General features: G+C 37.8%; 1 protein-coding gene across 1 annotated transcript in view; it reads right to left on the reverse strand.

Annotated features, from left to right (window-relative positions):
- Positions 1–323: 323 nt before the first annotated feature.
- Positions 324–27,752, reverse strand: part of PSMD1 (proteasome 26S subunit, non-ATPase 1) — a 93,755-nt gene continuing 66,326 nt past the window's right edge. The window contains exons 18-25 of the mRNA XM_060624106.2: positions 26,720–26,836; positions 19,254–19,356; positions 13,881–14,050; positions 11,821–11,913; positions 10,176–10,262; positions 9,259–9,405; positions 2,635–2,791; positions 324–540 (exon numbers count right to left, since the gene is read on the reverse strand). Of these exons, the coding sequence (XP_060480089.1) occupies positions 2,645–2,791; positions 9,259–9,405; positions 10,176–10,262; positions 11,821–11,913; positions 13,881–14,050; positions 19,254–19,356; positions 26,720–26,836 (864 nt within the window). The 3' untranslated portion in view covers positions 324–540; positions 2,635–2,644. The remainder of the gene's footprint in view (positions 541–2,634; positions 2,792–9,258; positions 9,406–10,175; positions 10,263–11,820; positions 11,914–13,880; positions 14,051–19,253; positions 19,357–26,719; positions 26,837–27,752) is intronic.

Below are 27,752 nucleotides of genomic sequence, written 5' to 3' on the forward strand. Positions count from 1 at the left end.
CTGCCTAAATAAACATTTCCCTTCGACCACTACAAGGACTTCTTCAGTAAATGATGGCACCCATACCCTCAATCCAATTTTAAAAACTGCAGAGAATTCTTGGAGTAATGAACAAAGGTTGATTTTTTTTTTTTTTTTTTTGGCATAATTTTTCAAATAACCTATAAACCAGTTTAACTTCATCAACATGAAAGTCATGCGTACTCATCCTGACAATCGAGGATTTAGCTCTTTGGGTTTAGGCATTTCATGGTGCGGGGGAGGATACTAGGTCCATTCATTTAAAATCGAGGCTGAAAAACAAATTAAAAAGCTCTTGTCCATTTTGAGATTTTAATATATTTATTTGAAAACCAAGTTCTGTAAAGAGCACACTAAATAGTCCTATATCTTCTCTTCACCAAAGACTTGGAGACAAGGTTCTTCAGGTCAACGCAGAGGCAATGATACATGCAGTGAATAGCGGGTCTCGGCATGAACGTCCTCACAGGCATTTCCCATACGAGCCTGGACAGTCTTCTTCAGAAGAGCAATGAGATCCTAGGGAAGGGGTGAGGGGGAAAGCTAGGGTCATTCTTTTTTTTTTTTTTTTTAATTAATTTGAGAGAGAGAGAGAGAGAGAGAGCGAGCGAGCATATGTGAGCAGGGGAGAAGATCAGAGGGAGGGAGAATCGTGAGCGGGGTCCACACTAGGCATGGAGCCCAACAAGCGGCTCAATATCACAACCGTCAGATCATGACCTGAGCCAAAATCAAGAGTCAGATGCTCAACGAGCAGAGCCACCCAGGAGCCCCTAGGGTCATTCTTCAAACATTTTTTTATTTTTTATTTTTATTACTAGCTGTTGAAGTCTAAAACTAGCCCCTAACCCTGCCTGTGTCGTCCTAAAAGCTACTTTTTGCTAAGACAGACTACAGTTTTTACACTCCTACTAGACTGAGTATTTTATCCTTTTGAAAAGAATAAGAATCCAGTTTCTGTGGTGCCTGGCCTGGCTCAGCTGGTGGAGCGTACGACATTCGAACTCGGGGTGTGAGTGGGCGCAGAGTTCACTTAAAAAAAAAAAAAGGAAGGAAGAAAAAAAGTCCGATTTCTAACTAAAACTTTTATAAGCCATCTTGTAGTTAACTGCCTTGAAAGATTTAATCAGGGGTTTTCAGTAAGGCGTGAAGGTGTTGTAAAGGCTTAATTAAGGGGGCTAATGTGAGTCCGTTCAGTTCCACATAGACACCGAGTGCTCACTGTATCAACAGTGCCTTGTGCTGCTTGGGTAAAGCTTAGGAAACCAAAGGCTGAAAAATAATTTTCAAAAGTTAAGTTTACATAACCAGGAAGTTAGTATAAATCTCCCTCTCTCAAAGGTCCAAACACTCTCAGAGGCTTGAATATAGTTTCCTACTAATGGCAGGGTTTCTGACTTAATGTTTATCTGAGACTTCTGTAAAAAGCTTTCATTAAATGCTGGTCAGTGGGTAACACTCATGGTGCTAGATTTACCACCTGACGTTTGAATGTATTTTTCTTTTGTCATAATGTAATAAATGATACTGTTTTTATTATTTTTATTTCCATTTTATTTTAAGTGTATTTATTTGAGAGAGACAGAGACAGTGTGAGTGGGGGAAGGGCACAGAGAGAATCCCAAGCAGGTTCCACACTGTCAGCACAGAGCCTGACACGGGGCTCGAACTCAAGAAACCGTGAGATCATGACCTGAGCCGAAAGCAAGTTGGACACTTAACTGACTTGAGCCACCCAGGTGCCCCTGTTCTTCTTATCTTCGGACAGAAGAGTAAATTCTTATTTGTCTGACAATGTACATGTACTAGGGTGGACTTAGTAAACCTTGATTATATAGTTCATAGGTTATCTTCAAATATGTGATGACTACTAACAAGATGGGGGAAAAAAGGACAATTTCATGACTTTAGATAGATTATTCCAATCTTCTGCATCTAAAGACCTACTCCAACACTGTTAGAATACTGGAATAATAATCTTTTTCAACTGGACAAAGCTTTGTGTTATAGTCTGATGGACTCCGTGTCTTATCACATTAGATGTTCAATAGCTTCAGTGAATAAATAAATTATTAAGGCTTTCAGTGCCAAAAGAACTGCCAAAGGAAAGGGAGACGGAGATCAATCAGTGAGAAGCCTAGACCTGTGTGATCCATGAACCAGGCCGGCCCATGAACTGTAAATGATCTGTAATAAGGGGCTTACAACAAAATGTAAATCAACTCTACCGTGAGCAACTTGTTAGTTCAGCAGACTTTTTTCTAGGGGGAGCAGGTAAGTGAGCAAGGTTTTTTTGATGAAAGAAGCACTGAGTAGATTTACATTCTGGAGCAAGCTCCTTACCTCCTCATGGACCTATGAAAACAGTCTGTAGCCACTTTAGTAGCATTGGTCAAACACTACAGGGCAGAGAGAGTGGAGGGAAAAAGAAAAAGGAACGGGTGGTTATGTGCACAGGAAGAAATCAAAAAGAGGGGAAATTTTAATACCATTTAAGTAAATAGGGATTAAGCATAAAAGGAATGGAAGAAGTGAGACAATGTCTCTGCCTAAAACATTTATGACGTACTGACAACAGATTTCCCTTGATACACAATTTTATTCTACACATACCTCTGGGTCCTTAATCATCGATATACTCGAATGGCTCTGGGGGTTCTGGCTCTTGTTCTTCTTCCTCAATTTTTGGGCCATGGGCTGCCACAGGTTCTACCAGCTCTTCAGTGTCTTCACTGGTATCCTTCAGGATTATGATGCCTCCAATGGAGAGCTGGAAACACAGAGCAAGGAATGAAGCACAAATTCCACTCATATTTTCAGACTGCTTCCGAGTCTAGGGCGCATATTTGTGAAATGGTACCTTTAAGACTACTCGAATGATTTGGAAGTAAAGGACTGGAATAGAACTACAGTTTACTAGACAAAAGTCAGAAAACCTGGGCATCTGTGCCTGTGTGATGCTACACCGGTGACAGATTGTTCAACAGGGAGAAGGGGCTAATAAGATCTTCCACATCTATTCCTTCAGGAATAGTCTGAAGACTAAACGAGGAAAGCAACATCAGTGTACATTACGAAGGATAAAGAAAATTGTAATCCATAAGGAATATTTACAAACTTAGCCCAGTGGCTCTGGATGGTAGGAGGTTTAGATGATGCATCCCAAGCGAAGAACAGTAAGCACTTCCAGTATTGCCTCAGTCTGAATGTAGTGAGAACGTCTACTGTCTAAGTATAAATATGAATTCTAATGCCCTGCCACTCAACACATGGTCCTGGAGCAGCAGCATCATTACTACCTGGGGCTCTGTTAGAAATGCAGAAAACACAGCCCTGCCTAGATCTACAGAACCTGCATTTTAACGAGATCCATAGGTGATATGTGTGCACATTCAAGTCTAAGAAGCACGCTAGTCTACTAGACACTTTATTATTTGTGAGAAAACTATCATTTTGGACACAAAAGACAATCTACAAATGAAAAGCCAATTTTTCTCCAGCAATTTCAGAATGACAGAGAGAACGACAGAAATATCACAGATTTACCGATTGTTTTTCACTTTAATTTATAAATCCTTGTGATACAAGACAACAAAGTAGTAGATAGGCAACAAAGAACAACTATAGTATAAAAGCAATTGCATTAGCCCTCTCCCAAACATATTACAAGTAAATTCAAATACCAAACTCTTCACCCATCTCTGGTGTGCTAATCTTATCTTATTTTCTTGCCTGTGTCAAAGGAAATGGAAAGCTGCTCTCTGTAATTAAATCAGTCGACAGTGGCAGGGCACATCTGGAAAAACATTATTTCTACCAAAGCACATTAATGGGAAGGAAAAGAAGCACAAGCACATTAGTCAAATGATTCATGTATGTACAAGTATCTCTGCAGTTCAACCTAATCTGATTTTCACTCGTCGGAACTCTGCCCTGCCATGCTATAAAACTGGTGTGCGTTCATGAATTTCTACCTATATTCTATTTCTCTTCTCTCAACACCCACATATCCATACACATGAATTTCTAACTCTTTCCCTTAAAAAGTATGCTTTCCTTGCAGAGGAGCCATTTTATGAATGGACCCTGCCTGTGCCATCCATATTCACCCAAAAACAATCACAGTACAAGGCCACTAATCCTCCACGGCCTGCAAGTTTACCTGAACCATTTAAAGGACCAAATGGAGATGAACTGTCTACCAAACAGAAGAAAATATCTATGTTCAACAAATAGGACTTCCAATATTTTGGAAACAGATGGCTCCAGGTTATAACTGTACTATTTTACGCTTAATTGGAATGAAATAATCCAACTCAAATCCTGCAATTATAAACAACATAAGGAAAGAGCCTTTTATAGCTATGTGGTTTAGGTTTATTTTATTCTTTTTTAAGTAATCTTCCATATCTAACATGGCGCTCGAACTTACAACCCTGAGATCAAGAGTCACATACTCTGGGGCGCCTGACTGGCTCAGTCGGAAGAGCACGTGACTCTTGATCTTGGGATCATGAGTTCGAGCCCCACGTCAGGTGCAGAGATTACTTTAAAAAAAAAAAAAAAAAAAAAAAAAAGTTGCATGCTCTATTGACTGAGCCAGTCAGTCTCTGACCTTTTTATAAAATTTTATAAAATGTTCTTTGTCTCTAGCAACAATTTTTGTCTTAAAATATATTTTTTTCTGATTTAGTACAGCTGCTTCAGCTCTTTTTTAGTTACTTGTTTGCATGGGATACCTTTCCCCATCCTTTTGCTTTTAATTTTTGAATCTCTGAATCTAAAGTGTGTGTGTGTGTGTGTTTAAGATTTTATTTTTTTTGTTTTATTATCATTTTTAAATTTTAATAGTTCATTGTCAAGTTAGCTAACATATAGTGAGTATATATAGTGTAGTCTTAGCTTCGGGAGTAGATTCCTATGATTCATCCCTTACATACAACATCCAGTGCTTATCCCAACAAGTGCCCTCCTCAATGCCCAGCTCCCATTTTCCCCACCCATCTCCCCATCAACCCTCAGTTTGTTCTCTGTATTTAAGAGCCTCTTAGGGTTTACCTCCCTCTGTTTTATTTTTTAAGTAATCTCTACACCAAACACGGGGCTTGAACTCTGAGATCAAGAGTTGCATGCTCTACTGACTGAGGCAGCCAGGCACCTCATAAAGTGTGTCTCTTAATAAGAGAGCATGTAGTTGGATCCTCTTCTTTTTTATCCATTTGGCTGATCTTTGCCTTTTAACTGGAGTGGTTAGTCCATTTACATCTCATGAGGGTGCCTGGTTGACTCAGCTGGTAGAGCATGAGACTCTATGTTACAGCTGTGAGTTCTAGGCCCATGATGGGCCTAGAACTTACTTTAAAAAAAAAAAAAAAAGATATTTCATCTGATTACTAAGGTAAGATTTACTCATACCATTTTTGCAATTTGTTTTTTGTATGTCTTCTATATTTTTGTTTCTCAATTCTTCCACTACTGGCTTCCTTTGGCATTATGTAGGTACTTTCTAGTGTACTAGTTTAATTTCCTTGTTTCTTTCAGTCTACTTTTGAGTTGTTTTGTCTGGTGGTTGTCTTTGGGGTTACAATTAACATCTTAATCTCACTGAAAAATAGTAACTTAATTTCAAAGTATACAAAAACTACACTTCAATATAGCTGTTTCCCCACTCCTTTGTTGTTACTGTGTTATGAACTGAATGTCTGTGTCTTCTCATCCTGCCAATCACATGTTGAAATTCTATCCCCCAAAGTGATAGTATTAGCAGGTGGGCCATTAGCAAGCAATTAGCCCTCATTAATAATGAAATTGGTGCCCTTATAAGGAGAGCCATGAAGAGAGCTTCTTTCCTCTCTGCTCTCTGCCTTGTGAAGATACAATGAGAAGAAGGCCATGTGTAAAGTAAGATGAGGGCCTTTACTAAGACCCCAATCATGCTGGCGTCCTAATCTTGGACTTCTAGCCTCCATAACTGTGAGAAATGTTTGTGGTTTAAGCCATTTAGTTTTAAACAACAGGTGGCAATCTGCTTTAGCAGCCAGAACTATGACATAGTTTAATGCAAATTATGCTTTTGTGCATACATCAATACCAATTTATGACTGCTTAATACAGTTGTCTTTTAAACCAGATAGGAGAAGAGTTACAAAAATACATTTATACTATCATTCGGATTTACCTATGTAGTTACATTTACCAGTGCTCTTTATTTTTTCATGTGGATTCAAATTACTGTCTAGTGTCCTTTCATTTCAGCCTGAAGCATTCACTTTACTATTTCCTGTATGGCAAGTTGGCTAGCAACAGATTCTCTTCATTTTTATATGGAAATGTCTTAATTTCACCTTCATTTTTGAAGGACCGTTTTGATGGATACAGAATTTTTGGTTGAGAGTCTTTTCTTTCAGCACTTATGAATATATCATCCTACTGCCTCCTGGCCTCCATGGTTTCTGGTGGCAAATCAGCTGTTAATCTTATTTAGGGTTCCAGTATATGATGAGTTGCTTCTCTCAAGATTTTTCAACAATTTTATCACGATGGGGCTGGGTGTGGATCTCTTTGGGTTTATCACTCTTGGATTTACTGAACATCTGGGATACGTAGATTAGTAACATTTATAAAATCTGCCAAGTTTTCATCCATTATTTCTTTAAATATTCTATGCTTTCTTTTTTGGGACTTCCATTATCCCATTTTATGTAGCTTGGTATGCCTGGTAGTGTTCCACAGATCTCTGAGGTTCATTTTTCTTCACCCTTTTTTGGAGAGTTGTTCTTCAACTGACCTATCTTCAAGTTTGCCCAAGCCTGCTTGAATCAGCTGTTGAGCTCCTTTAATAGCTTTCATTTCAGTTACTGTATTTTTTAACTCCATAATCTCTTATTTTTTATGATTTCTATCACTTTACCGATACTACTTGTTAAGACATTCTCATACTTTCCTTTAGTTCTTTAAACCTAGTTCCTTTAGGTCTTCAGACATATTTTAAGTAGTTGATTTAGTCTGCCTAAGACATCTAGGTTTTTATTTCTTTGTATGTCTTGTAATTTTTTGTTGAAACTGGACATTAAAATAATATCATGCAGGCACTCTGGAAATCAGATTCTCTCCCTTCCCCAGGGTTTGCTATTGTCTGTTTTGTGACTTTTCTGAACTTCTTCCATAAAGTCAGTATTTTTTGCTGTACGTGACCACATAGTCTCTACTCAACTGAGTGGTCAGCTACGATTGGGCAGGGCTTTCCTTAAACACCTGGAACCAGTAAGTCTCCAGTCTTTGCTGAGGGGCTGTGTGTGCGTTAGGGAAGCATACCACCAACAGTCAGCCAGGCAGCTGGCAACTCTTCCTTAGCCTTCACTGCTGGCTTGCTCTGACAAAGCCAGTCTTTTGACTCCTAGATGGACAATGGTTGCAGCTTCCTCTCATTCTGAGCAAATGCTAATAAACATTTAATTTCCAACAGAAACATACCAGTCTTCTCATATGGCCTCACGATATGGAGCGTATACTTTGCTGTCTTCGGTTCTTCGTAATTGTCAAGAACACTGGGTGTCTTGTGTGCTTTATGTACTCACTAGTTATGCGCTAATAGATCTATTCTTGATATACCCCACTTAAACTGGCAACAGCAGTTTCTAGACACTGTTAGAATACACTCTCTGTAAACATGCCACTTAGATGAACTGGGTAGTCGAGTAGACAGTGACTGCATTTAAGGTGTGCATTGGTGGTTCTATGAATTCATTCATTGTACACTACAGATCAAGTAGTATCAGGTTCTAGTCATAATGAAGGACTAATAGGAAGTAGGAAAAGATCTTCACACTATTCCTGCCTTCCTGGCCTGATTGCCTTGCTACCTACAGCCATCTGGTGACTTGTTACCACCATCAACCAATATTTATTAAATTTTCTTAAAAAAAATTTTTTTTTAACATTTATTCATTTTTGAGAGACTGTGAGTGGGGGAGGGGGAGAGGGAGGGAGGGAGGGAGGGATGGAGGGAGGGAGGGAGGGGGAGAGAGAGAGGGGGGGGAGAGAGAGAGAGAGAGAGAGAGAGAGAGAGAGAGAGAGAGAGATACAGAATCCGAAGCAGGATCCAGGTTCCAAGCTGTCAGCACAGAGCCCAACACGGGGCTTGAACTCACGGACCGCGAGATCATGACCTGAGCTGAAGTCAGGTGCTTAACCAACTGAGCCACCCAGGTGCCCCATCAACTAATATTTATTAAGAATTTACCATGTGCCAGATATTGTTTTAGGCATTTTACATATAATGATCTATTTAATCTTTACAACATTAACAGATGAGGAAATTGAAACATGAAAAGATCAAAAGACTTGTCTCAGTTATACAGCTAAGAAATGGCAGAGCTGGAGTATAAACTCAGTTCTACCCAATTCTAGCTCTTCACCACTAAATACAGCCATCTATCCCTGTCCTTCTCTCCTCTAGCCGATAATCTAGTTAGGTAAGACCTTGGCTCACAAGTGTAGGTAAGAGATGCCTTCCACTCACCACTATCAGGGACCACTTTCAAGTTGATGAGAATGGGTTTACTTTTTTTTTTTAGAAATCTCATCTATGGGACTGTAGACAGGCCCAGGATCTGGATGTATTAAATGTGTCTACTAATAGCTTTGTTTTCCAGTTATAAGAATGTGGGGGGGAAAAAAAGACATTTTCATGCTCAAATTATTGTTCAGTGTTTCTAACCTGAAACATTCTTCCTTAGAATAAATTAAATGGCAGAAAGATCCTTTTCAAATTGTAAAATTCAATGCTCTAAGTGCTTGTGTATTAACTGTTATCACCTTATTCACTCTTTCATTCCTGAGTTAGGTATAATTCTTATTTCACAGGAGAGGAAACTGAGGCAGAGAGAGGTTTAGTATTAGACTTAAGGTTACATAGGCTGTAAATGGTAGAGTCAGGATTCAAACTCAGGATGTCTGGTCCTGGAGTCTATGCTGACCTCATAGCTATCACCATGAACTTCTATTATGTAAGCCTCTGGTAGATGAAGGATGCTTGTAGGGTTACCCAAAGGAAAAAAAAGATCTCTCCCAAATCTATATGAAATGGAAGGGAATGTCCTCTCTTTTGCTAAAAGACTGATTTGTTCTAGAGAGCTTTCTCCAATGCTTTGGAGATTTATCCTCCTCTATCAATATGTCATTGTTCTACGAATTAATATCCCACTGGCATATAGCTAAGGGCCATAGATAACTTACTGGTTTGAAAGGCTGGTATCTACAGGTCTCTGGCATGGTCAGGACCTTAAGCTGGGCAGGCATAACTCGGGCTGGGTTATCCAATAACTGGAAGTTCGGCTCAGGTTCTTTTTTCTTCTCTTTTTCTTCCTTTTTTTCTGCTTCGTCCTGGAAAATATGAGAAAATAACCCAACAAAGGTTTACTTCTCTTCCACATCACTGAATAACGTTTGATAAATTTACTGAGCAACTCCTTTTTAAAATTTTTTTTGAAGTTTATTTATAGTGAGAGGGACAGAGACAGTGTGAGCAGGGGAGGGGCAGAGAGAGAGGGAGAGAGAGAGAATCCCAAGCAGCTCTGCACTGTTAGCACAGAGCCCGACGCGGGGCTCGAGCTCACGAAATTGTGAGATCATAACCTGAGCCGAAACTGAGAGTTGGATGCTTAACCAACTGGGCCACTCAGACATTCCTTTTACTGAGTAACTCTTAGGTACAAAAGGTAGCTAGGATTAGATGTAATGAAAATATAACTAAAGTCATACCAGACTCAGGATGGACAGGACAACTGTGCTTAGGGGTGAGAATGCTATGTAACTTGGTTTTAAAGGATAAGGAAGTTTTTCTACCAGAAGAGACCATAAAAAGAGGGTCTATTTAAACAAATGATATTCTCTTTGCTTGAAAGGGCCTTTTTTCTCCCAACATCATCTCATTGTCTGAAAATTCTACTCTGCCCTTCAAAACCCACTTTAGTTGTCATTTCCTCCAAGAACTCAACTCTCTTCCAATTAAAACTTTAGGAGTCTCTATGCTTGGAACAGGATACTTACTTAAAGGAAGCCAAGAGCAAGGTATGGAAATGTTCAGTTACGAAGAACCTGGACCATGATAAAGATAGATATATCAACCCACATGATCACCAAATTATACTTACAACTTCCATTTTCTCCTCCTCTTTTTTTTCTTTTTCTTTTTCCTTTTTTTTAGCCTTGGCAGTAATAGATAACACAGCAGTGGAAACCTAGAGGAAGTGAACATGGTAAATCGTAGTCTCTTACCTACAAGGTACAAGCCCACAGAGAAATCAGTTCTATATAACTTTGTTTCCTGGAAGTAAGTATCATAAATAACAAAATAACCAGGAATAAATGGGAAAAATAAGCAGGACATTTATTCATATAATTTTCTACTATAGTCCTCAGGTGATTCTTTAGTTCCTAGAGGCCTGCATCCAATATAACTCTTATTATTACTACTTTTTTAATCTGTAGTCTACCTTGGATGTGGATTTGCTATTATGAGATTCTGAGATATTTGGGTGCTGCATACATTTTTACTTTATAGGGAAAGCACTAGAAAACATAAAAATTTCCTCCAAACTTGGTCATAAAGATCCTGTTACTGAATTAGATGCTCTACAATTGTAATACACAGTGGGTGAATGGTTAGCCTAGAACTACCCTTCTTGATGGGTCTTGCTAAAATCGAAGGTAAAACAGGGACTTTGAAGGCTGGCAGTATTGGTGTAAGCTGGTTTTGTTTCAGACCTAAAAGCTGGGGGTCTGAAACATAGCTGATGGAACAGGATGTTGTCGTCAGAGATATTCATCACCCACCACCCTCAAATTTGGTCAGTTGTATAATTATCCCCACTTACAAAGTTTACAGCAAATAATCAACTGGCTAATACAGAACACTGTTGAGAGGAAGAAAAGTATTTTCCTTAGTATAAGGTATCAAAAAGGGTAATTTTACTGAGAAAACTTCAGGGGCAAGTGCAGCTCTCTAACTCACGATAGTTTGATTTAACACACATCAGTGAGCATTCTCATACATTGCTGTTAGTAGCATAAGTTGGTTATATCCATTTTGAAAGGAAATTTAGTTAATATCTATGAAAATAAATAATGTACATTACTTCTAATCAATCACATCTAAGATCCTAACCTATAGATATACTCGTACAAGTGCACAAACATACATGTATAAAGACTCTTATTCTAGTCTCATTTGTAACAGTGACAGATTAGAAACCATCTTAAAGTGTTCATCATGCGAGGAACTGAGAAGACAGATAATGGTATTGTACATAAAGGGAATGCTCTGCAGCAATAAATGAGACCCATATACACTGAAAAACTTAGATTCTTTTAAAAATTTTATGTAGGCTCTACACCCAAAGTGGGGCTTGAGCTCATGATCCTGAGATCAATCAAGTTGCATGCTCTACCGACTGAGCCAGCCAGGCGTCCCCTAAAGATTAACTGTTAAAGTGAAAACAATAAGCTGCAGAACAGTGTGTCAACAATTATTTGTGGCATAAAAAGTACTGACATGTGCAGAGAAAACATTTGCAAGGATTCACAAATTATGATTCCTGTGACGTGGGACCTGGATGACCAGGAGAGAAAAAGGGCTTTTACTTTACATTCTTGTGTAATGTTGGATTTTACCATAAGAAGTATTACTTTGAAAATATCTAATTTAAAACATTAAAATATTTAAAACAAACCCAAGTAAAACACTAAGCAGCTTCTATATAGAAGTACAAATGCTGCTCAAGGGAACAAAGAACCTACCTTTTCCTTTTCTTTTTCTTTTGGTACTTCCAGAGGGGCAGGATATGCAAATGTGGATGGTTTACAGTTTGATTTATACTGAACTTTCGGCATCTGAAGAAATAAAAGTTTTTCTCCTTACATTAAAATAACCCAAATCAAGATTTAAGTATTTTATGCTCTTAACAAGAACACAATGCAAAGGAATGCCAGAAGTTTCGATCTAGGCTAAATGTTCTCTTACAAAACTCCCTTACAGGCATCTGTCTTCTTCACTGAATTTGTTTTTAGGTGCTTTACAGAACTACCTGCAGTTCCTTAGACTTTTCTGAGGCTCTGTGCCTGTTCATGGGCACCCCCTTGATCTCATCTCTACTGGCCACGCACCCTGCTTTGTAAGTCTCACTCATGGTGTGAGCATCAGATCAACGGTTACCTCCTTTGTAAAGTGTTCTTTGATTAGTTAGCCTGCACACCTAACTTCCATGTACCTTCCTTATACCACTCTAACAATCTATACAAGTCTGAACACGGTTTCTATACCATGTAATCACTCCTTATAAGAGCCCAACATGAGCCTGATGAAAAAGTCAGCTTCACACTACTTAGTGATTAGGTTTTAAAGTTCTCTAGTCTGAATTTTTCCCTATTTACCCAATTTACACTGACAGAGAATGGTAACTGGCATATTTACAGGATAAGAAATCTTGTCTTTTTTTAAGTTTATTTATTTTGAGAGAGACAGAGAGTGCAAGCAGCGGGAGCAGAGAGAGAGAGGGAGAATCTCAAGCAGGTTCTGCGCTATTAGCATAGAGCCCAACACGGAGCTCAAACTCACAAAACTCTGAGATCATGACCTGAGCCGAAATCAAGAGTCAGACGCTCAAATGACTGAGCCACCCTGGCACCCTTGGAATCTTGTCTTTTTCATTCTACTTTCCTTATAAAGAATGGAAAACAGAGATCAGAAGATTGTGTGCTAGAGGGAAAAGTCCCTACAGATTATACAGGATGCTTCACCACAATGTTAAAGGTTAAAGGTTAGGGACTGGAGAACCTAAAGATTCTTGTTTGGAAAGAATATTTACAAATATTTGCTCAATATTTACAAATGTGAGTAGTTTTATATTGCAACACTTAAAGGATAAATGACTGTATAGCTATACCGGGGGGGGCGGGGGAGTCAATTGGATGAAATACTCAATCTTCATCAGCTATTTTCTGGTCCCAAATTTTTCCACTTTGAAAATTTAATAGAACATTTTAACAGAAGTGATGACCAGATTTAAGAGTTATTTGAAGGTCAAAAGGCTCTGAGAAGATGGAAGAACAAGAAGGTGAATCATCAGGCCACAGAATTAGGAAAGACCTAAGCACAAACCCCACTAAAAAAACATGGACGGTGTGATGACAGGGGATGTATCACTTCCAGTCCTTGACTTATGTGACTAGTTTCTCTCTGTCAGATTCCTTGGCTTCTCATTGTTGGTCTTGTTTTCTGCCACTACCAGAGACATCCTCCTATTTTGCTTTTCCCTTTAGAAATAATCCTTTCTTCCATCAAATACTCTAGCATCATACAACTCTGAAACATGGCCCTGCCTCAAAGCCTCGCTCCTTATTAAGATTTAGTTCAGGTCCTCTTTCTTCCTTGCCCAGATGACTGCAATAGCATTCACTGTAATGGATTTCCACGGACACCAGAATGAGGTTTCTAGAGTGCGAACCTCATCATGTCATTTATCTGCAAGAAATCCTTCAACGGCTCTTACAGAACTTCAGTATTAAATAAAATTGGTAAGAGTGAGCTATAAAACCTTTTCGTATTTTTAAATTTGCCTCCTTTCTTACCATTCCCTCTCAACTGATTCATCTAAGGTTACACAGTTAGTAAGGAGACCTGATTTTCAAAACTTCCACTGACACACTCCACTCAACAAGGTGATGACTCAATTTGAAGGGGAAACAAATATTGGTGAGATGCCAATTCATCTTTAAAATTTCATGAAAATCCTTGTGAGTGGGTGATTAGGTAGGATAGAGTGAAGACACACTATAAACGTGAAGTCTTACAAACATACCTTTAAGTCCTTGTTAAGGCCAATGACACAGGTAGGGGTATAAGCCAATGACAGGAAGTGTGAAAGAGGAAACCAGAACCAGAACTGGGTAAAGACAAGGACGCCAACTACAGAAGGCATATGGGTGTGCCCAGTCCTGGACTGCAAGGAGATTGTGACATTATGACCACCTGTAGAAAAAGAGAGAAACCATGAACATGAAACCAGTAGGGCCATAATAAAGATTTCTAAGCACTGCACTACGGAAGCATTTGGTGATTATTTTAAGCATACAGTTCACAAAATATTATATGGAGTAGCTGGAGTTTGTTAGCCAGTGAATTATCTAGGGTCTCCAAAACTGAAGTGCTGTATTTTACAGCACTAGACCTTCATTCTGTATAAGTAGGCATTTTCCAAAAACTAAGCCTAAAGGATATAAAAACTGAATGCTAAATATTAAAAAAATTTTAATATTTATTTTTGAGAGAGAGAGACAGACAGACAGAGCATTGAGTGGGGGAGGGGCAGACAGACGAAAACACAGAATCCGAAGCAGGCTCCAGGCTCTGAGCTGTCAGCACAGAGCCTGATGTGGGGCTCGACCCCACAAACCATGAGATCATGACCTGAGCTGAAGTTGGACACTTAACTGACTGAGCCACCCAGGTGTCCCACTAAATTAGATATTAATCTACATTCTACACTGGGGCTTTTAATGCTAACAAAAAGTAAAATTTCAGTACACATATTTGCAAACAATAGCAAAGAGGCAAGAGGCAGATGTTGTTTGCTTAGTTTTACTCTTTCTGCTTTAGTTATGTCTGATAGTAGATTGCTCCAACATTTTAACTAGCCTTATGACCTTGGACAAATAAATGACTTTACCTCTTCAAGTCTCTTTTCCCATTGGCAATATGAAGGTTTGAACTTGAGCACTTGAACTAGAGTACTATCACTAACAAAAGAAAAATTTTAATCTCTAATCCTTGATTCAGATGAAATTTTTTGAGGACGCACAATATGTGAAACAATGAAACCAGAGCTAATTCTATGTAATCAGAAGTTTGGGCTGTTGAGAGTATTATGGCTCAGAGCCTGTCCTGTTCGCCCATTCCTTGCCACATCCCCTAGACTATCCCTTGAAGGAGTGCAGAGAAACAGTTTGAAAACTAGTGAACAAGAGCGAAGATCCAACCATCAGTTAGACAGCTGGATCATTATTGGGCCCTTGAAAGACTAAGAATCTAAGGCTAATAGGGGTTGAAAAGTTGAATGCCTTTAGGAACCAGTCAGGCAAACAAATAAGAAAACTTGGATTGGAAGCAATGGGACATTGAGGCAAATGGAAAGTTCATGTCATATTCAGAGAGGACATGTTACCAAGGGTGTAGGTCCAGGGTCACTAGGTAATTTTGTTTTTAAAAGCAGATTAGAATCTGGATTTTGTCCAATATTTTGCACACTTTGTTAGGCACGCAAAACAAAACATGTTTAAGTCCGATGTGGCCCACAGGCTGCTGTGTTGAAGACTCTATATAAAGTATTAGTGCTGGACCCCAGAACTTTGAGACCCCAATCTTTTAGTTTATATAACATAGCCTAGAAATGGCGCTTGTCTGTGCCTAGTCACCATCCTAATTGAATTCCAATTCTGCTCACATTTCACTTTTTTTTTTGGAGATTTTATTTTTAAGTAATCTCTATACCCAACACGGGTTCAAACTTACTACCCGAGATCAAGAGTCACATGCTCCTCCAAGTGAGCCAGCCAGGCGCCCATACATTTCACTTCTTTAAACCTCAGTCTCTCCCAGATGCCTCCATATTAGAGTCAGGAAGTACTAATTCTACTACACTAAAAAGCACTTTAATTTTTTATAAGAATCGGGGTTCAATTGTTCAACCAAATAACCTAGATTTTATCTGGAAAAAAAATCAGGTATACTTTGTTTTTCCAACAGGAATGAGTTATACACATTTATTGTCTGCTTGTACTTTTCTCTACTCAACCTCCCCCATTCACTGAATGCTTACAATATATATTGAGAATCTTGAACAAAATGCTGAAAGCGATCCTGAGGAGTCTCTAGTCTAGTGGGGAAGACAGATAACTAGATAATTAGACCAGAGCAGGCAAGCATTAGGATAGAAACCTGTGCACTAGTGAGAACATACAGCTAAGCATGCCTTGGCACCTACCCCAACATGAGGCTGGGCAGGGTAGAGCAGAGGGGAAGGCTTCCTAAAGAATGTGATCTTTGATTTAAGTTTTGAAGCTGAATTCCCTTTTATTTCAATGAAACCCATTTTCTTCAGACTTAGAAACTAAACTAGCTTTCTGTTCTAACAGTCGGGAGATTTACTACAAAACAAGAAAGAGTTTGTCCTATTGATAGTGTTTACACAGTTTTGCAAACTTCAACCATAAACCTTAATTTTTGGCTTTTCTCCTCGAAGAGACCATATCATTGAGTGAATTCTCAAACTTCAGTCATTCCTTTGAAGTTGCCCTCTAGATTTTCTCCATTACCACTAACTTCTGAGAGCCAGAATACATGACTACACATTTTTTCTAATGCAGTTGCAGCCTAGTTTGTAGGGGGACAGGACACTGACAAAGTAGAAAGGGGTGACAGAATAATTATGCTTGTAATAGTGAACACGACACTACAGAACCTTTATATACTAAATGACACTAAAATAAGTAAGGCAAAAAACATAAATAAAAAGAGAAATGCAAAAAAAGCATCAAAACTTGACTGGTCCATAACAATTCAAAGAGATATTCACAAAAGGAAGTGAAGGGAGAAAGGCCTGAAAGAGTAAGGAAGAGGGGAGAGAAAGGACTTCCAGTAAAGACAGCGAAATGAAGCCGAAACAAGAGAATTATCCTCCCCCAGTTTTTTTGTTTTTTTTTTTTTTTTAATTTTAGAGAGAGGGCAGAGTGGGGGAAAGGGGCAGAGGGAGGGGAGGAGGAGTGGGGGAGAGAAAGAGCAAGAGAGGGAGAGAAAGAGCAAGAGAGGGAGAGACAGAGTGAGAGCAAGAGAGGTAGTGCGCATGTGTGCATGAAATAGAGAGAGAGAGAGAGAGAGAGAGAGAGAGAGAGAGAACGAGAGAGAATGAGAATCTTAAGCAGGCCTGAGCTGCTTGACCTGAGCTGAAATCAAGAGTCACACACTCAACCGACTAACCAACCCAAGCACCCTTATTTTCCCCTAATTCTTAACAAACAACTCTGATATAGCAGAAACCAGCAAGAAACCATAGTAGCTCTGAATGAACAAGTAAAGGGTTGTAGTGTAAAAGTACAAACTTCAAAAACTGCAGCTAAAAAATAAATGAATACATAGAAGATTATGGAATAGTAAAATGTTACTCCTAAACCCTACTTAAAAACCAATTATCCAAAGTAGCCAATCTCAAATGGCTACATACTGTATGATTCCAACTATACAATACTCTGGACAAGGAAAAACTAAAGCTACAGTGACAGTAAAAAGTTCAGGGGTTGCCAGGGACTGTGTGAAAGGAGGGAGAGATGAAAAGGTGACACAGAGGATTTTTAGGACAGTGAAACTATTGTGTATGATGTAATGGCGGATATATATTTATGCATTTGTCAAAACTCATAGAAAGTGAACCTGAATGTGGGATGCTTGGGTGGCTCAGTCGGTTAAGCGTCCGACTCTTGATTTCAGCTCAGGTCACGATCCCAGGGTTGTGGGATCGAGTCCCATGTCAGGCTATGTTCTGAGCATGCAGTCTGCCTGGGATTCTCTTTCTCTCTCTCTCTGCCCCTCTCCCCACCTTGTGCACTCTTTCTCTCTAAAAATAAAAAAAAAATGAAATTAATGAAATTAAAAGAAAAAGAAAGTGAACCTGAATGTAAACTAGGGACTGATAAAATCCAGCCAATTAAGTGTCAAGCCGTAGTACAGATACCCAGGAAAAAGCAGCAGTAAATAAAGAAATGGTGATGAGCACTGAATCCATTCAAATATGGAACTAAGACTAAACTGTGAGAATTACAATTTCACAAGAGGATGTAAACATTATAAACCATGACAATATAAAAATATTAGAAGGCGATGAAGAACAAGGAAGAAGAAATTATGACATGTCAATGTCTGTATTATTCATATATGGGAGAGAATCGATACCACTGAGAACTGAAATGTTTTACTAAAGTATCTATGGAGTATTTTCCTTATTTATACACAGCTACAAAGAACTGTCTTTAAATTAAAAAGACACAAATAAATTGTGCCTTAACCACTAAAAATTTAAGCAAAAAACTCTTTTTGGACAATGAAAACAAAACAAAAACCCCCATGTGACAATGGATTAAAAGAGAAGACTATCTGCCTCAAACATTTAGGGAAAAAAAAACCAAACAAACTAACTCCTGAGAAAAGAGAGAAAAAGCAAATAAAAGATTTCAGCAAAATGAAAAGAATTTAGGAAGGAAAAAAAGTAGCATCAGCAAAGAAACATAAAAAGAAATCTCCGGCAAATATAATCAAGAAAACACTCTCAGCAAGTGAAAACCTGGAGAGACTAAGAAAACTTTAAAGACATAAAAGGACTGCAACTTCTTTTCCTGACCTCCTACAGAAATATACATGCAATTCTACTTGACCAAGAAACGACTGACTGTAGTAGCTATGGCTGAGAGTGTTTTCATTAGAAGATATACAGATGGCTAATCAATTTGAGAAAATATTCATTGAGTAACAGAACTGTTATGAAAACCTTGAGATACTATTCTTCACATCTTTCAAATTAGCAGAGATCCAGGTACTAGAGCACACGCTTCTACCTTGGAAGGGTAGCCTGTCTCTGACATCAAGCATAATGTAGAGGTGAAGAGTGTGAATTCAGGAGCTAGATGGCGGTTACACTCTATTTATTAGGTAAATATTCCATACATCCCATTTTAAGATGATTTGGCTGCTAGAATTTGTCTAAAACCTATTTTTTTTCTCAAAATCTTTCCAGTGTCAACTTGTTTCAAATTGATATATACTAAGAAAATTAGAGAAAAAAAATCCACACTGAGCACTTTATTAAGTGATAGGTACTGTTTTAAAAGCTTTACATGGATTTTTAACCCTCCCAACACCACAAGGTAGACTTTACAAGACAAGAATATAAACATGGGGGAAAACTTCTCAAGGTTATACAGCTACTACTGTAAAGGGCCTGGGACTCAAACCCTAACAGTCTGCACGCTTAACAACTCTACTAAAGTATTTCTATGAATTCTAGGCTCCACATTTTCTACAGGAATAATTTCCCCCAGACTCAATTTCTACTATGTCATAGAGCACATAGTTACTTCAATAGATTTAGTTTAAATAGATTAACACATCTGGAAGACTTAACATTTACCTGCATCCAGTATGCCCTGGGCCAAAATAGCGCCAAACTTGGCCATGACATCATCATGTTTATCATTGATAACTTTGGAATACAGCTGTCTGAACTGATTCACCTGTATGAACAAGAAAAAGAATTATAGTCAAATTCTATACATTTGCGGTGTCATTTCAGAACAGGGAATAGATTGCTCAAATTATAATGAAACTTGAGTTCTGAATTTTACAACATTTAAAAAGAGAGAGAGATAAACCAGACTTGAAAGCAGAAAAGTTCCATGGCTGAAATCATGGGTGTTATGACTTTTCTTGTGTGGGAGTACCAGTTCTGTTTTCAATCCTCATTCCACAGTGGATGATTCACACTCATGGGAATGCTGAATGCGATTTCATATCGCACCACGGTTAGTCAGTAGGCTTAAACAGTTCAAGCAAACACTGAGGACTTCATTGTACTGTGAATTACAGCTATTTTGCTTACCATAACCACTACTAGCAGGCATAGTCCTTCAATTCTATCTTCAAATAAACTACCCTTTACTGAAGTTGTGTGAGGTATATTTTGGATTTAATGGATATGCACACATATTAATTTTTTGAGAATATGTCACAATAATTAGTCTCATCAAAAAAAAAAAAAACACCAAAATGGAACATGTGCTAACTTAGGATGGGATACCCAGTAATTTTGTTTGTTTCTTTATTCTTTTCTGTATTTTCTAAAATTAATATACATTGCTTTTACAATTAAAAAAAATAAAGTTTATAAAATAAATATCATCAATGTATTTGTGATTCCTTTAAATCTGTTTGGGTGACAATAAAGGAACTATTTTACGCTTCTTCCAGGTCTTACACTTCTCTGTTTTCCCACCAGTGCTTTTCAAGTGGTAGGCACCCAGGAAGTCTGCTTGTTCAAGAAGCACATAATCAGGGAGCTCCCCAAATCTGCCAAAAGCAGAAAATATTGAATTTGAGTTTCCTAATATAATGACTTTATCTGCATTACATATTCTTTCAGAATCTCTTCCCTTCTTCACTTGCCTTGGTCTTAGAGGCCACACTGTGATACAGTGCAGGGTAATCTAGAATCAGACAACCCTGGCTTATAAATACCTCTGCTCCAATAAGCTGTTTAGGTAAGCTACTTAGATTTTATGAGCTTCAGTTTCGTCATCCCTACAGGGATTAGAGTGCCTACACCTTACACGGCTGCTGTTAGGACTACCTGATGTAAATATGTATGTAATGTAATGTGTAAAAGGCATTTTTGACTTCAATAGCATGGCCATCCTACCATACTAGGGCAGAATCCTACCAGTCCCCCTTGACTATGATCTCGGCAACCTAATACTGCTAACAAAACGATATTCCTTAAACATGCTTCTCATTTTTTATTCACAGGCAGCAACAAAAGGTGATGGGAAAAACAATGAAGTCACTCTGCCAATACCTAGCAACTAACCATTAGTGAGCCATTTCTATCGGTCTTACTTTCTCTTAACTATAAAACCCAGCATGATTAGATCATTGTAAAATTCCCTTCTAGTTTTACAAATCCTAAGGTTTGATGCTTTTACTCTGGTTCAACAGGTCAAATTCCTTTGATTCTGAACTTATTTTAGATGAACACTTACATTACCTTATATAGGATGGAAATTTTATGTGCTAAAGGTTTATGAAATATGTCATGAACTTATAAAAAGAAACACTGGACAAAGCACTGTATGTACATTATGAGGAAGAATTTAAATATAAAACTACACCCAAAACAATAGGAAAACATTCAGTGAAACTTAAAGATGGGTAAAAAAAATCAACACAAATGTATAACAGGATTATCCAATTACTATTAAGTACACTACTTAAAGAGCTACTTTTATGTTTATCATTTAAACATTTCTCCCCCCTCACATTTTATTACTTATGCAGCAGTAACTTAATTCTCATGTTTATGATTCTTCAGAAAGCATTATTGTTTTGGGGCACTGAGGTGGCTCAGTGGCTCAGCCACTGGGGTAGCTCAGTCAGTTGAGTGTCTGACTCTTGATTTCTGCTCAGGTCATAATCTTGTGTTTCATGAGTTGATGCCCTGTGTGAGGCTCCATACTGATGGTGTGGACCTTGTTGGGATTCTCTCCCTCCCTCTCTCTCTGCCCCTCTGCTGCTCTCTCTGTCTCTCAAAATAAATAGATAGCTTAAAAAAATCTTAAAAAAATTATTTTAGTAGGTGAGGGCAGTTATCTTAAATTTGAAAGGCAAGTTTGAGATCATGTACTCCCTCTATTTACAGATGTGAAACTGAAGTAAGATGGGTGAAATGCCTGGTTTGCTTGTAATCACAAAAAAACTAATTGCAACCATGGTTAGGATCATGATTTTCTGCTTCAATTTCATTGTTATGCATAGTATGGCGCCCCCATATAAAGTAGAATTTGTGGGAGAAAAGCATATTTATTTCCCATTTTATATTATGACAATCTCACAGAAAAGACAATTAAACTCTAGGCAATCCTGTGATCCATGCTTTCTACTGGGCATGATTATCTAAAAACCTACCTTTTCCAAATTCATGCATTTTTAACATTCATCATATTTTTAACTCTATACCTTATACGGCTGGGGGGGGGGTGGTGGGAAATCACTCTCTGGAAAAAAAATGGGGAGAAGGGAATAAAGTTTTTTGGGGTCATTTCTGTTGGTACTTATCACCTGGGAATGTCTCCTTTCAATTTTCTTCTATTTTGCCAAATACAGAAATAAAGCAGCACATTGGCGATCAGTTTTAAAGTTGTTTTTCTTTTCTTTTCCATGAGATTTCATCTCCTCTTATGACTTAAACTAGAGGTCTATAACTCCTTTCATGAAATCCTTGAGGCCAGATGAATTTTGGAATTCAGAATTCAGAAAGATAGCATTTATACATATACCCTACATTATGCAATACTCTCAATGGAGCATGGGGGCAATAAGTTATAATCAAACAAATTAATATTTTAAAAGCAGTTAAATGACTGAATATTAACACTAAATGGGATAAAGGCTATAGATGAGTTCATATTAGGTCAAGTTCTGCAGCCAATGAGTCCTTAAAAATTTTTTAATTTTTATGTTTTTGATGGAGCAAAATAGTGCATGAGTGGGGAAGGGGGAGGGGCAGAGAGAGAGAGAGAGAGAGAGAGAGAGAGGTAAGGACAGAATCCCCAGCACTTAAGCTCCATGCTCAGCAGGAAACCCGATGCAGGGTTCGACCCCACCAATGTGAGATCATGACCTGAGCTGAAATCAAGAGTCAAAGGCTTAACTCACTGAGCCACCCAGATGCCCCCCAAATTGAGTCCTTAAAAATAAACAAACCTCTCTTCAATTTTCAGAGCTTTTTAGATTTTGGAACTGCAGATAATGGGCTATGACTTATATAATTTCTTTGTGGCTAGTCCCAAATCTCTTTGGTTCTGACTTTTTTCCTATGCTCTCATCTTATTTCCAGCTGACTTGCTAACATCTCAAACTCAACATGCTTAAAACAAAAAATGATCTTTATTCTTCTTTCAAGATATTGTCAATGCTACCATGATTTCCCCATTATCAATATGCCAAATGATGTTTTTAGCTCCCTTCGTAATTTTATGAGTATTATTTTGCTTATGGTAGTTGCTTGCAGTCCTTTCTTTATATTACCACTGACACTATTAGAGTTCAAGTTCCTACCTAAGGTGACAGTATGGTAATATATATTATTACTTATAGATGTGTTATGCTGTAAACTATCACCTTATAATACAAAATTTCATTCTTATAATTTCATCCTATAGAAGTTCAAACTTTCTCCATAGAAATACTTCTAGGTTACTATGATATTTCACAAAAGCCTCATCTACTTAAATTGTGATTTTAGAACTGCAAAAGCTTATCAAGCTTGGCCCAACATGATCCTACTGCCAAAAATGTACCTGTCAGTGGTGGGAGAAGCTTTCCCCCAGCAGGTAACCTCAGGCCAGGGGACATTAGGCCAGGAAGAGCACCAAATATTTTATTCCTACACTGTGATATTTTTATCTGATTCTATATATGATAATATGTATGTGTTCAAAAATGCTAAAGGTAGATTTCATTTAAAAAGGAAAATTAAAGATAGATCCTTCATAAAGAGTAGAGTTGGGTTCTTCAGAGAAAATAGTTCCAGGGACCTATAAAAGTACATTATTCTAGTTAAATGGTTCTGAATCTGGTGTAAAGGCTTTTTAAATTGGGTTTGTAATCACCCAGGGGTATATGCATGTTCCTGGGTCTACGTTGGTGAGCGTGAGTGAGCAAAAAACCAGCAGAAGAAAAGCAAAGATGCACTGGGATTACTTAAACCAAAACCATAACGTATCAAACTAAGCATTAAGACAGCATTCTGTAAATGGATGTGATGTATATCATGATTACATAAAACATTTCCTTTGGAACGTCTCATTGTGCATTTCATAAACTGAGAAATGTCCCTTTTGGATTCCTTTGAGGGGTGGTTATAGTTTGATGAAATTAGCACTTGATCTCCACTTTATTTCATGCACCAGTTTGCAACCTTGTGACTAGGACTCATAATCTTGAGAACTTCTCTTCAAGCTTAACAGCTTTTTCTTTTCAGCAAAATGTCACATACCACTCCAAAAGAATCTCAAGTTGTCTTGTTAGCAGTTATCAGATAAAAGAGAAATGATATAAATGACAGTCCACAAAAGTCTTTACTGCATGCTTAATAGCAGAAAACAATGAAATAGAACTTAAATTTTAAGAATTCATGAGCTGAGTAATAGTTTCCCTCTAAGGAATAGTGTTCCCGGAAAACTGGAGCTTTATACTGCCATACACAGCTTTGCTTTCATAATTGGCAGGGTATACATTTCACTTTCCCTGTGGAGTTTATATTAATGGCAATGGCTACCAGCTCTAACTGCATTTCAACATTCTTAATCAATACTCAGGATTCTGGTACAATCTGAAGATGGAAGTGTGCCCCATGTATTCACATCAGCTAAGACTTGGTTCAACAGTATTTTATGGAATGATTTTAAAAATGCGAATTAAATTCTGTATTTTTTCACTTTTTCTAAATGTGAGAAAGTTTTACTTATTAGAATAAATAGTTGAATGCTTTTTCAAACTACACAGCCTATATCCTACCCCACCCCCATTCCAAAGGACTCTGCCATTGTTGGTGCAGAGTTTATGATTGAAAAATCAACAAAATCCTATAGCAGAGGATGGAAAGATAGTAAAACATTTGTCTTGTTCACAATACAAATAACATGAAAGCAACATGCAAGGTCAAAGTGAGTAAGTATCTATATATTACTATTAGGGGAGGTGCATTCCATGGCCTAAACTTCCTTCTTTAATGACATTACTCAACTGGATAACCTCCAGCTGATAAAGCTTAGAAGATCAAAAACAGAAATAAAAGATGCAAAAACTATTCATACTATAACTGCTATATTTAAAAATAAAAACCAAAAAGAAATGCAGACTCTTTAAAAGATGTTTATGTTTTAAAAGATATAATATATGAAGTAATATATTATTAAAACAGAATGAGAAGTTAGATTCTATTTTTGCAATAATACAATTTTTGGAAGTCTTACAAATTATTTGACAGAAAGAGCAGCACTGGATAAATGAAATAAAAATGACAGCAAATGCTTAGAAATGGAAATCTATTAAACAAAGTTTCGTAAAATGAGAATGAATAATCCAGCATCGATGAGTTCTGGCAATTCTTCTCTTCTCCACCCGCCCCATCAATCTACTTTGCTGAAAATGAGGATGTTCTACACTTGGCAGATGAGGCAGAAGACAGTATACTAATGGTTTTTCCACTTGTTAATTTTGACTGTTTCTCAAACAGAAGCAAAATTAACACAAAACTATTAAATACCCTAATTTCAAGTTAACGAAAAGATCTGAAATTAGTGCATAAGCTCTACACATTTACTTAATATAGTAAACGTGGTAAGTTATAGTCCACGTGAATAAGATCTACGCATTTTCTGTCTCTGAACAAAATGAAACATTTTGGCTGAGGTGCCAATTTACATTAGATATTATACTCTTCACATGATGTCTAGGGGATTGTCATGAGGAAATTTTAAAATAGATGTCTCCATGAGGGGAGTCATCCACAGGGTTTATCTGAGAACGGGACTGCAGGTTATGTGAAGGGGATTTCTGTGGGTCTTTCCCCCTCACTCCAAGCCTAAAGATGGGCTTCAGAGGGATCGCTTAGAGAGCTTAATATGATCAGTGGTCACTGTGCATTGACATCTGACATGAAAAATAGGAGGCATTAGCTATCGATTGAGGTACTAGTGGAGAGGGAGTAGGACGAAGAGGAGGGAAAGGAAGACAGGAGGGAGCAGATGAAGCTGCACTAAGAGCCATACTTCCAGCTACAAGGGTAAATATGCAGGACTGCCTATGTGAACAGAAGGGGTCAAGAGGGAAACAAGGCCGTCCTGCAGCCATGTGAAACTCTGCCCAAAAGATCACCCAGGAGGGCAGTGACACTCTAAGAGAGTCTGGATGTACTCATTTCCTTTCCTTTTTTTTTTTTTTTTTTTTAAAGTTTATTTATTTTGGGGCACCCAGGTGGCTCAGTTGGTTGAGTGTGTGACTTCAGCTCAGGTCATGATCTTGTGGTTTGTGAGTTTGAGCCCCATGTCGGGCTGTGCGCTGACAGCTCAGAGCCTGGAGCCTGCTTCGAATTCTGTGTCTTTCTCTCTCTGCCCCTCCCCTGCTCATACTCTCTCAAGAATAAATAAAAATGTTAAAAATTAAAAAAAAAAAAAAGTTTATTTATTTTGAGAGAGAGACAGAGAGATAGTGAGCAGGAGAGGGGCAGAGAGAGGGAGAGACAGAATCCCAAGCAGGCTCTGTGCTGCCAGCACAGAGCCCAACACGGGGCTCGATCTCACGAACTACGAAATCATGACCTCAGCCAAAATCAAGAGTCAGGTGCTTAACCAACTAAGCCATCCAGGTGTCCCTGGATGTACTCATTTTCTAAACTGAGACTGGATATATCATATAAAGTGAATGTAAGACTTTTTATTATCTTAGAAAGATGGGATCAAAAACTCATGGATCACCTGAGTTTGCATCCTGTATCAGAGGAACAAGTTATCCTACTAAATACATTTTAAAAGGACAGCAGTAGGCAAAAATTAAAGTTCATTTTTATGATTTCATCAATCTGTAAGTTTTAATTTTTCAATTATGGCTATATAGCTGAATTAGCAAACTGACTATAAATCTGTAAAAAATGCACTTAGGGAGTATTACTACATATTTAAAGTTTCCCCATTCTCACACCTTTTTACTTCCTGTAAGTTCAGTGTTCATCATATTTGAGTTACAAATGTCCTTAAAAGAACATAAGTTACTAAAGAAAAGCCTGCACCAGCTCTCTTCTACAGAGTTTTTTTGTTTGCTTACCTTTGGACAAGTGATTTCCGTCTGCTGGATCATGATGAGAGCTGAAGCTATAAGAGCTCCTTGCCTCACATAGTTCACAGGATCATTTGTCATCGGTTCTAGCAAATTAATTGCCTCCTGAAAGCATTAAAAAAACTTTAAATAAAGCTGGTATCGCTGGATTTTCAAATTAGTTACTGTCATTCTAAATCAGTGTTTTCATCTAACGTTGTAATAAGTTCATTAAAGACTACCTGGAACTGAGTATGCTTTAAGTTTCAATACAATTGATGGTAAGTACAAAGGAAGCTTATAGAACACAAGCGCTCCTGTCGTGAAGTAAAAGAAGTCAAAAACAAAGTAACAGAAAATGAGATTAATGTTCGATAAACACCTATTATTTTCCAAGCACAGCAATATTTTATATGTGTTATCCCATATAGTTCTATTAATCCCAAAACAAACAAACAAAAAACCCACAACATAAAACCATCTTTATAAACAAAGAAACAGAGTAAGAAAGGTTAAGAAATTTGCCCAAAGCCATACAAGTAGAATGACTCCAGGCTAGTCTGACCCCAAAGCCTGGATTAAGTATCCAACTTCCTTCAAATACTAGGGTAAGGTAATGTCTTTGATGATTTTATAAGACCTAACTTAAAAAATTAAATTGATATTTACCAGGATTTCCCTAAAATCATATTCTTCAGAATAATCAGTCCTATGAAAAAAAGGATTTCTTGTTGAAATAAGTTTGGGAGTTCCTGTGTACTATATATCACCCCCTCTTACAGATTCAAAATATATACTGCTTATCAAATACTCTACAAATGTACGTATCCTGGCAAAAGCTCCAAAAAGTCTTATTAAAGAAATCACTTGAACTTTGTATTTGTCCACTGTATTTGACCAAGAACTCTTTTGCCCTACTAACTTCTATTAACACCCTGTGGAACCTTAGTTAAGTGCCATGTTATAACATTCCTTCTAAGGTCCTTGGTAGGTATAAATCTAGAGGAACAGAGAAATGGGTTTACAAGATAATCAAACTTAT

This window comes from Panthera onca, chromosome C1 (genome assembly GCF_046562875.1).
Source record: "Panthera onca isolate mPanOnc1 chromosome C1, mPanOnc1 haplotype 2, whole genome shotgun sequence".
Taxonomy (NCBI): Eukaryota; Metazoa; Chordata; class Mammalia; order Carnivora; family Felidae; genus Panthera; species Panthera onca.